Source organism: Mustela nigripes, chromosome 3, assembly GCF_022355385.1.
Source record: "Mustela nigripes isolate SB6536 chromosome 3, MUSNIG.SB6536, whole genome shotgun sequence".
NCBI classification, from domain to species: domain Eukaryota; kingdom Metazoa; phylum Chordata; class Mammalia; order Carnivora; family Mustelidae; genus Mustela; species Mustela nigripes.
Window position 1 is genome coordinate 55,743,238 of NC_081559.1, and position 11,604 is coordinate 55,754,841.

The window sequence follows — 11,604 nt, forward strand, 5'->3', positions numbered from 1 at the left end:
ATATATATGGATAAAGAAGATGCGGTATATATATATACTGCATCTGTTGATGGACATCCAGGTTCTTTCCATAGTTTGGCTATTGTGGACATTGCTGCTATAAACACTCGGGTGCATGTGCCCCTTTGGATCACGACGTTTGTATCTTTAGGGTAAATACCCAATAATGTGGTATTTGGAGGAATATGGAGGAACCTCCATACTGTTTTCCAGAGTGGTTGCACCAGCTTGCATTCCTACCAACAGTGTAGGAGGGTTCCCCCTTCTCCGCATCCTCGCTAGCATCTGTCATTTCCTGACTTGTTAATGTTAGCCATTTTGACTGGTATGAGATATCTCATTGTGGTTTTGATTTGTATTTCCCTGATTAAAGCTGGCTGTATCCTTGAAATAAATTTGGCTGAAAACATTTCTTTGGAGTATTTCATAATTTCTTTGAGGATTTCATGAACTTTTCTGGTAATATTTTTAAATAATTGCCCATAAGCAATTAAAATTATTATTATTTTTTTTAATTGGGAGGCTAAACATATAGTTAAGGAGGTATTTTAATTGCCTGAAATAATAAGGCAAACTGTAAATCTAATACCTTCCCTATATCATATCAAAGATCACTCCCCCTTGTCACTAACTAAAATAATTAAAATGTTTTACTAAGTCTCTTTTCCATTTAGTTTATTAATTTTTATTCACTAATATCTGATACTCTGAATTTTCATATTATACTAAACTTCTATCACTCTGAAGTCATAGAAAAAGAAAAAAAGAGAATGCTTAATATAATGAGGAAAAACTCCATTTAATGAAGACTAAATTAGATTGAATAATTATATTACTTAAGAAGAATAAAATTTCAGGGGTGCCTGGATCACGACGGCTCAGTGGGTTAAAGTCTCTGCCTTCAGCTCAGGTCATGATCCCGGGGTCTGCTCTGTGGAGAGCCTGCTTCCTTCTCTCTCTGCCTGCCTCTCTGCCTACTTGTGATCTCTGTCTGTCAAGTAAATAAATAAAATCTTTAAAAAAAAAAAAAGAATAAAATTTCATGAATAAGAGGCCAAAACTTCTATTCCTTATGTGAACTAAATTATTACTTGGGATCATTTTCTAACAAACTTATAAGAATAACAGAAAACATGAAATTTAAATTACAGAATCAAAAGAACTTTTAGTGTTTCAAAAAAACACTGAAGTTTATATATTTCTTTACTAAATAATGTTTAGCAGCTTGTCTCATTACACTGTATACATACTCATACTGGTTTTTTTTTTAAAGATTTTATTTATTTATTTGACAGAGAGAAATCACAAGTAGATGGAGAGGCAGGCAGAGAGAGAGAGAGAAGGAAGCAGGCTCCCCGCTGAGCAGAGAGCCCGATGCGGGCCTCGATCCCAGGACCCTGAGATCATGACCTGAGCCGAAGGCAGCGGCTTAACCCACTGAGCCACCCAGGCGCCCACATACTGTTTTTTTAAAGACTTTATTTTTTAAGTAATCTCTACGTCCACTGTAGGGCTCGAATTCACAAACCCAAGATCAAAAGTCACATGCTCCACTGACTGAGCCAGCCAGACGCCCCCACATTCACATACTTGTAAAAGCAAGCTTTTTTTTTTTTTTTTTTTTTTTTTTAAGATTTTACCTATTTATCTGAAAGGGAGAGAAGGAGAGAGAGAAAAAACACAAACAGGGGCTAGGGATAGAGGGAGAGAAAGAGAGACTGAAGCAGACTCCCTGCCAAGCTAAATGTGGGGCTTGATTGCAGCACCTAGAGATCATGACCAGAACTGAAGGCAGATGCTTAACTGCTTAACCGAATGAGCTACCCAGGCACCCCCAAATGCAAGTTTTTATACAGTTACTCTGTTGCCTGATTTACTTTGTTCTGGCACAAGAGAAACCCCAATCCCTACCCTTCTTCTCTATCCTCTTATAACCAAAATTCTAAAAGGATCTTCAGTATGTCTAAAGCAGGACCAGCAGATAACACATACAAGGGCACATTTCTGTTGTTTATATATTTATATACCAGAAGTTTGTGACTTGGTGGCTTACAGGCTGTGATCCCACAGAATGTGTTGCTGTTTGGCTCATATAATACTTGTAAAAAGTCTTGAGTTTTTTGCCAACACTAAACATTTGGGAGGATATGCATAAAAATCCATAATCTTGAAATACTGGTAGATCCTGGAATGTCGGGCCCACATGTTTACATGACAACACCTGGCTGGAGTTGAGTAATGACTGTTATATTGTAATTCAGGCATAACTTTCCTATTTGTCACAGACCCAACTCTTTTGTGTTATTTGCCTGGCTTTTATAGGTATTGGAGTTTGAAACCTCATGTGCATGTGTCTATGAGGATATATAAATATGTGTATGTGTAGATATATATATATCTAGACATATACATATGTCTTTTTGATTCTATTGTCCAGTGAGATATATATAAAAACAAATACATCTATAAATTTAATAAATATAGATGTAATAAAGTATATGTATATATAATGGCATGCACATACATATACACAGAGTAAAAATACTTACAATGATATATGCATAAATGGCCATTTGAGAGCAATATAGTATACATACTTATAAAAACTGAATTAACTGAAAAGACAGTTTAAAAACATTACCTCTAAATGTTTAATATTTGTTTATTGCTATAAGAAACAAAACGCCTAATTCACTACATTTAAAAACCAGAGAGCAGAGGCTTAGAAATCTGCACTACATAAAGCACTTGGATTAGATCATAGATCATACATCTCCTAGTCCACTCCTTGCAAGACAGATAGCCAAAATTCTATTTTAAGCAAATTTACTGAAAATAAAACCTCCTATAGTCTACCAGACTGAATTTTTTAGTAATTAACAAAGCATTAGAGGAAATTTCTATAACTTGATAGTTAAGGAGCTTAAAGATAATTTACGTACAACCCGTGAAAATTATTACTGAATTAGATATGACAAAATAATCAAATAATGAAAATTAAAAAGTGATTATTAGTGAATATAATGCCATGTGGGACCCTCTGCTATTTTACAAAATACAAATAGATTATAGAAATAAAAATTATAAAATATATTATAAATATAAACAAAATATAATAAAGTATTAATATATACATGTTGCAGAATTTTGAAGTCATAAAAATTCTCACACACATGACCATATTTAATCTTCAAAAATCTCTACAATTTAGGGGCACCTGGTGACTCAGTTGGTTGAGCGTCCAACTCTTCGTTTCAGCTCAGGTCATGATCTCAGGCTCATAGGATTGAGCCCTGAGTTGGGCTCCGTGCTTTGCCAGGAGCCTGCTGAGATTTTTTCCCTCCTCTCTTGGCCCTTCCTCTTCTTGCATGCACACGAGTGCCCTCTCGCTAATAAATAAATAAAATCTTTTTTTAAAAAAAATGATTTTATTTATTTATTTATTTGACAGGTACAGATCACAAGTAGGCAGAGAGGCAGGCAGAGGAGAGAGAGGAGGAAGCAGGCTCCCTGCTGAGCAGAAAGCCCAATGTGGGGCTTGATCCCAGGACCCTGAGATCATGACTGGAGCCGAAGGCAGAGGCTTTAACCCACTGAGCCACCCTGGTGCCCCTAAATAAATAAAATCTTAAAAACAAACAAACAAACAACCTAGGAATTAAATACTATCTCATTTTTACAGATAACCCTGAAGCTAAGGAAGCTGCTCCAATGTTCAGAGATCAGGGAGTGAAGAAAAATCAGCAAAGGGACTGAAAAAGGGCAAAGGCAGGAAGATAAGACAACCAGGTAAGTATGATATCCTAGAAGACAAGTGGAAACAGGGTTTCAGGGAGAGGGAGTGTTCCACTCTATCAAATATACCTAATAGGTTAGATGAGGCCTAAGTACTGATCACTGAATTAAGCAATGTGGAAGTCATTTGTGGTCACAATAAGGGCAATTTTGGAGAATCCATGGAGGTGAAAATCTGACTGGAGTAAGTTCAAGAGTGATTTGGAGGAGAAAAATCAGAGAACTAGAACAGAAAACTTCCCACGAGTTCTTCTCTAAAGGGAAGGGAAGAAAGGGGGAGGTGAATCAATGAAGAGGTGAGCCCAGAAGAGGGTTTTTGTTTATTTAGTTCTCTCAAGATGGAAGGAGTAGGAGCATGTTAGTGGGCTGATGAGAAGAACCCAGGGGGGAAGGAAACACAGATGGTGCAGAAAAGAGAACTCTTGGAATCACACTCCTAAGAAGGTGAGAGGGGTGGGTTCTGACGCATAAGTCTGGGAGCTGAGTTTGTAAGAGCCACTAGCAGTTCATAGGAGGGAAGGTCGAGTATGTGAGCACAGACACAGGAAGGATGGTGTATGTGGTGGCAAATTTGTATAATATTTTCTTCTGGTGCCTTCTATTATCACAGGGAAATGGGAGTAAGGTCATTGGCTGAGAATAAGGATGGAGACAGAGTTGGAGGTAAGTTATCAGGACCATAAAAGACCATCTTAATGCCTCAGATTTAAAGGGCTGGCTATTTTCTCCAACCACATTCAGATATAAAAGTATAGATGCTGGGAAGTCAAGAGTTGGATTAATCAGAATGATGGTTTTCCCAAGTGAGAGAGAGGCAAAGGGGATAAAGGTGAATGCAAGGATTATGACAATGAAATGTTGACACATTACAAGCAAGGTTAGAGAAAAGAGAGGACATGCAAGGCGAGAGGGACAGTGAGAAAGTCTTCAGATAAAGGGACTAGAGTTCAAAGAATTGTTGGAGTTAGAGTGTGAAAGGGGGTAGACCAAAAGAAAAGAGAGAGTGAATAGATGGATGTTTAGAATTTAGTTCATGGAGACATGGCAGTTACTGGTAATAATTAATGGAAGTTATTGGCCAAGAGATTAAACATGGAAGGGAGTGACTAACTTAGGGAACACCTAACAAAGACTCTGGCCCTCAACACATGCTGATCCTTTCACACTTCTTACTCCTTACTTTCTAATGCTATGATCATATTGCTTCTCTCTTTTTATTTATTTATTTATTTATTTATTTTTTTAAAGATTTTATTTATTTATTTGACAGAGAGAAATCATAAGTAGATGGAGAGGCAGGCAGAGAGAGAGAGAGGAGGAAGCAGGCTCCCTGCCAAGCAGAGAGCCCGATGCGGGACTCGATCCCAGGACCCTGAGATCATGACCTGAGCCGAAGGCAGCGGCCCAACCCACTGAGCCACCCAGGCGCCCCTTTCTCTTTAATCAATCATTATGAGTTTCCACAGGTTTCTCATTTAAAAGTGACCAGAAAGTGACTTAAAATACATACAATTATTACCATTTGTCTAGCAGTTTAATTCCTAGGTATATACCCAAGATGAGTGAAAACATTTATTCATACAAAAACTTATGTATGAATGTTTCTCAGCAGCATTATTCATAATACCCAAAATATGGAAACAACTCAAATGTCTATCAATGGAAGAATGGATAAACAAAATATGTTACATTGAAAGAATGGAATATCATTTGACTATAAAAAGGAAGGACTAATACATGCTAGAACATGAATGAACCCAGAAATATTGTGCTAGGTGAAAGAGGTCTAACACAGAAGGCAGCATATTGTAAAAAGGCAGCATATTGTATGATATGATTTATATATAACAACTGGAATAGGTAAATCCATCGAGACAGAAAGAAGACTAATGGTTGTCAGAGGCTAAGGGGAGACGGGGAATGGGGAATGATAGATAATGGTACAAAGACTCTCTGTAGGGGTCATGAAAAATTTGTTGTGTAATTTAATAGTGGTGATAGTTGTACAACTTGGAAAACCACTGAGTTGTACACTTTAAAAAGGGGATTTTTATTGCCTGTGAATTACATCTCTTAAAAAAAATTCCCATATAGCTCTGCATTTTGAGCTGGCAATTAGAAAGTTTAGTGTTAGCTCAGTCTCACCTTAGCGATGCAAGCCGGACAAAACCAGTCCCCATCTGGAATAGTGGTGATTTTGGGTCTATGGCAGTATGTGTGACAGCCTTTGTCACAGCCGTCGCAAAGGAGAAGCAGCTCTTCATTATCTCCCTTTCGACAGATCTGGCAGTACTATAATATAGGAGAAATCATTTAAAATTAGCTCGCTGCTGTGAAGACTAGTTACTGGGATATTAAACACACCGTAATTCCTCATTTATATTAGTAACAAACATTCCGCTTGCTAACAAATATACAGTAGCCGTACACATCTATGTATCTCTCATTACACAGATATGGACCACATGACGGGGTGAGCAGTTCAATTGGGGAAAATGCACATTTCAGGTAGACTGCAAAGAACAAAGCTAGAGGTTGAATGCCTGCACACACTTCAGAAGCATGTACACATTAACATATGAAATCATTAACGTGACATTAGAGCACATAAAGCAATGAGTAGCTTTAATACACGGTGTTTTAATTTTTTAAAGCATTTCATCTTTTGCTTATCTTAGCATCCTCATGATATCCTGAGAAAGAAACAAGTAAGAGTTAGAGTAATTTTTAAGATCAAAATTAGGAAACTTGTGTTAGTATCAAAATTATATATAACAGTAAAAAGATGACACTATATTTTGGCTAAATTATCCATCTACTTTTTGAGACTGATTTAAAAAAAAGTGTCCAAACCAAAAAAACTTTTTAGAATTCAACCTAAATCAAACAAGTGTCACAAGTGCAGAAAATGAATCCTACAAAATGATTTCGAAGGAGAAAAAAACTGGTAATAATAAATTAAATCAAAGAATTTAGTCATAACTGATTTTGTAGAGCTAAAAATAAAATTATTTCTTCTCTGTGAAAGATTTTCTAATACCATTAAGAACTTTAAAATCTGTAAGGAGATTCCCCTCCCCCCATGCATACATACTCTGCATAACCAGTTTCACAAAAGGAAAGAAGCAAAGTTAGAAAAGAAAAACTTTGAAGAAAGCTTTAAAAAATGGTCGATACTAACCCTGTGTTGACATTTAGCTTATACTGTCACAGTAGAAAATGACTTGTAATCAATATTTTGAAAAAGCAAAACATTTAAACTGTAAACCACTTACACTAATTGAAAGTTATATATTTAGACACTTAAAAACAAAATAGCTTAACTTTTCAAACTTAATTGTTAAAACTTTCAATACAACATTAAATCTTAATCTGGGAAAGTCTAAAATAGTCTTATATAACTCAATATGTACATCAATGGCAGCTTAAAAATCTTATCAAAATGGCAGATACACACTATTCAGCTTAAGTATCTATCAAGTGTATGTAATATACATAATACTAAAACTGTTGTGTGTACTAAGAGCAAAAGCAGCAGAGTCTGCCATTCTAACAGTAAGTATTTTCTTTTTATTTTTTTTAAAGATTTTATTTATTTGACAGAGAGAGATCACAAGTAGGCAGAGAGGCAGGCAGAGAGAAAGGAGGAAGCAGGCTCCCAGCTGAGCAGATAGCCTGATGCGGGGCTCGATCCTAGGACCCTGGGATCATGGCGCCCCTAACAGTAAGTATTTTCTGATCCTTCCTAATACCACATCACTAAGTACTTTAACATGGTATTATTTCTCCAAATTTAAGTTATATCTTTATAACTTCAATTGTAAAAATATTGAGAAATAACATTTAGAAGGTTATAATTAAATCCCTGCCAATAAAAGTTAAAATTAGTTTCATGAACAGTAAATAAATTCTACTTTTTATAACAGATAACTAGAATTACTACAAAGTCTCTCTGACATCTCACATTTATGATTTAAAAGTAAAATTCTTTTCTGATACTTATTAAAAAAGGGTATTAAAAAACGGTGACAGGTATCAAGCTTATAACACTTTCAAAGAGTCACAGCAATAGCTTGTAACATGTTAGAGCAAGTGTAGAGCATAAAACAGTGGATATTGCCTATGTTTAACATTAACAACAAAATAAAGCATGCTGTGGGCAGAGAATTATCAGGAGGCAAATTAAGACAGCTTTTTCTGTCCATGATAAGCCTGGTCTCTGGCAAAGAGGGTATTTCTAAAGGCATTGAATACTTTAACATTCTGTTAGGACTTGTTATGAGGATTATTTTAGGCACAATTACATTTCTAGCTAAAGGTTAAAAAGTGCTCATTAATCTTTGATTATGAAACTATGCCTTCTTTTCAAGATAGTTTCATAGCAAATAATGTACTATTAAATATTAAACAATGAAAATTGTAAGAGATGGAGTTAAATAGTGATAAATGTGTATTAATAACATGAAAAAGACTTATGAATTTGTCAGAAATGAAATAAAGTTTTTGATTGCAGAAAGCAAGAATACTAATATAAAGGCAGATTTTGGAACAAATTTTGGGTTTCTATATACAGGTTATAACAAAACTGACCCTATCATGACGACTATTTTGGTGTATATGAGAACAAGAACTGTTCCAATTTCATTCTGATATAGAATTCTGTATCTTAGGATCATTACAGTCTAGTAATATCACCAAGTATATTTCTCCAAGGGGGCCTTAAAACTGGTTTTAATCATAACTTTTAGAAGAAAAATTCTTTTTACCTGGTAAAAATGCTACCAAATGAACAGAACGTACCTTCAATCTTATGGTAACTTGTAATGTGGATTGGAAAAGACCTAAATTTGAGCAGACTGTGAAAACTGCATGTTCATTATTCCAAAGATATTTTATATGAAGAAGGGAAAAACCACAAAAGAAATCAAATTTATTTTTAAGAATGAGTAAGGCGTGGAGTAGTCTAAACTTAGAGGTAAAAATAAAGCAAAGAATGTTAAAAATATTTAAGGATCACTTCTTTTCTTTGGGCAATGACTATTTTAAGGAAAGGAATTTTACTCTTAGTCATTCATAAAAACAAATCTCAAATGTTTGGATTTTACAGCTAATCTGTAACTCAAAAGCAAATGTCAAAGTAATTTATAAAGGTTCACATATAATAAATATTTCTATATCTGATATATAAGAGGCAAGAGGGACATGGACATGATTTAAAATGAGCATCTCTCTGGAAGCTACATGGACTATAGCTTTTATTTTGAATACATAGTATTTGATGCCTGGTACAAGGTAAAGGTACCTTCTACCTTTATATACACGATGATAACCACTTGAGCTTAAGCAAATAAGGTGATAAACCAGTTTTAATTGTTAGAATTAAAAAAAAAAAACCTATTCTTCATGTTAGCTACTTCTGATGACATGCATGATTATCAAGTACACAAACTAAGAGCTCTCTGCTTATTTTGTATTTACTCATCTATTTCTTAGCATTAAAAAAAAGAAATCTGAAAGAAATATAAAGACATTTTAAGAACGCAGTTAATGTCCATAGCAGATAATGTTAGCAACTGAATGTTTACAGGAGTAAAAGGGTCTTCAAAATATTTAGGTGAACAACTATTATGTTAACAGAATATAGAAAACAACTTTAGTCAGAGTTATAAACAATATTCCACGAAATGAGAATCAAGACTTTTAAAAAGAAGAGATAATATACTTGGTAGTTTCCTTCAAAAAGCTCAAAATAAGAAGAAAAATATCAAACTGAAACAGTATTTAAGAATTAAACTGTCAAGCAAAGCATACATTATTTTGACAATAAGTAATGTATTAATTAAGAAAGATTTAGAGGTTGGGAAAAACAGGACAAAGTAAATTAGTTAGAGTATTTCTTAAATGAAAACACTTACAACTTTCATAATTGATTTTTCCCATGCTATTGATTTCTGTAACTGCTGAATGCACAGAGCTACCTGTGCAGCACTGCGAGCTTCTGATAATGCCCTTCTCCATACCCTGAGCCCTGGAGCAATATCCTCTTCAATTCTGCATTGAAATATAGAAAAATTAAGTAGGTCATATCCACATTTATGGTCACCGAATGTGAAACAATCATCACACTGAAAGCCAAGCAATGACAAAAACATGGAACAGCCAATAAGAATAAGGTTTAAGCAACTAAATTTGATGTAGTGCACAGACTGTGGCTACGTGCCTCAAAGCTTAGTCACAACCAGGTAAATGTAAGATCACTTTGCAGGATTATCAACGCACATAACAAAAAAAAAATGTTTTTACAAAGCACCATGCAAATAGCATGATCCATATGGATCACAGACATACAAGAAGATACATAGATAACAGGCAATAGAAAATAGGCTCCAATTAGCAAAGAAGCACAATAATTTTTCAAGTTAATCTCAATAACCTACCCGTCACCATCACCACTAATGGATGGTGCAGGAGCAGGGACAGTAACTGTGCCCACATTATCCAGTTTGATCTGAATGGTGGTACTTAAGGGGCTCTTCAGATACCTTCTCTCAATGTTCCGCTCCAAATCAGCCAGCCTGGTTACAGCTATATCTAGGGGGTTGTCACTCTTCCGTTCTAGTGCATGTGCACTGCTTTCTTCTTCGCCAGTAAATTCTCCATCATGCTCCTTGCACAATTTAGAAAATGACTTATGTTCAAAATATACCAAGTCCTCCCTTTCTGATGCAGGCTCTGGACACATCCAACCCTATATATCAAGAGAATGATGTTATTATGGTTTCCTCTTAAAATGCCTGATGGGTGAATTACCTGTACTTAAAATACAGCAGCAGACACCAGCAGATCTCAAGGATCTTTACTGGAAGTTTTTACCTTGTGTTTCCTAATGCTAGGTAGAAACAAGAATAGAAAATTAAAAGAAACAGTTAAAAGTTTGAAGAAGAAAATTTAATAACTTTGATATTATGAAAGATATAATGAAAATCAGCAAAGTATTCTAAAGGTCTTGAGAATGAATAAATACTTATTTCATGGGACCACTTAAATGGAAAATTCTCGGTAGTCTCTGAACTTGGTTCTTCTTTTCCATTTTCACTTCTTCCATCACTCTTCTGTACTTACCATTTTTCCTTCAGCCACAGGAGCTTTGTCTAAGCTGTTACATTTGTCTGTATGGCTTTTCCCCTGTTCCTCTACACCTTCTTAACTCTACTCATTCTGTAGCTCTCGTATTAAAATTTACTTCCTCAGGAAATCCATCCTTAACCTCCTTTTGGAGGTTAAATCTCCCTGTTACAGGTTCTCATAGAACCACATGATACTCCATGTCCTTGTGGTAGTCACAAGTTTACACATGATTATGTGATGAACATTTTTCTACCTCTAAATTCCAAGAGGGCAGGGGCCATGTCTGCTTTTAGTCATTTTATCTCCAGCAGATAGGGCAAACAGATCTCTCTCTCTCTCTCTCTATATATATATATATATATACATACATAAATGTTGATTGAATAAATAAATGATCCTACAACTCAGCTTGCTTATATCAATCCTTTAGCTCTAAATCCTTCCAAGATTCCCTATTCCTTAACAAAGTCCATGTTTTTTTTTTGTTTTTTTTTTTTTTAAGATTTTATTTATTTATTTGACAGAGAGAGATCACAGGTAGGTAGAGAGACTGGCAGAGAGAGAGAGAGAGAGAGAGAGCGCGCGGGAAGCAGGCTCCCTGCTGAGCAGAGAGCCCGATGCGGGACTCGATCCCAGGACCCTGAGATCATGACCCGAGCCGAAGGCAGCGGCTTAACCCAC

General features: G+C 35.4%; 1 protein-coding gene and 1 long non-coding RNA gene across 21 annotated transcripts in view; one reads left to right on the forward strand and one right to left on the reverse strand.

Annotated features, from left to right (window-relative positions):
• Positions 1-11,604, forward strand: part of LOC132013777 (uncharacterized) — a 45,676-nt gene that overhangs the window by 17,726 nt on the left and 16,346 nt on the right. For both annotated transcript variants that reach the window (XR_009403101.1, XR_009403102.1), the window contains exons 2-3: positions 3,683-3,789; positions 4,406-4,458. This is a non-coding gene — a long non-coding RNA (uncharacterized LOC132013777). The remainder of the gene's footprint in view (positions 1-3,682; positions 3,790-4,405; positions 4,459-11,604) is intronic.
• The window catches only part of BAZ2B (bromodomain adjacent to zinc finger domain 2B), a 313,348-nt gene that overhangs the window by 6,573 nt on the left and 295,171 nt on the right, over positions 1-11,604 (reverse strand). For 13 of the 19 annotated variants that reach the window (XM_059394021.1, XM_059394020.1, XM_059394019.1 and 10 more), the window contains 3 exons: positions 10,233-10,543; positions 9,711-9,846; positions 5,941-6,087 (listed from right to left, as the gene is read on the reverse strand). In XM_059394021.1, coding sequence (XP_059250004.1) covers positions 5,941-6,087; positions 9,711-9,846; positions 10,233-10,543 — 594 coding nt within the window. The remainder of the gene's footprint in view (positions 1-5,940; positions 6,088-9,710; positions 9,847-10,232; positions 10,544-11,604) is intronic. The other 6 variants (XM_059394023.1, XM_059394022.1, XM_059394018.1 and 3 more) reach the window with 3 other exon arrangements.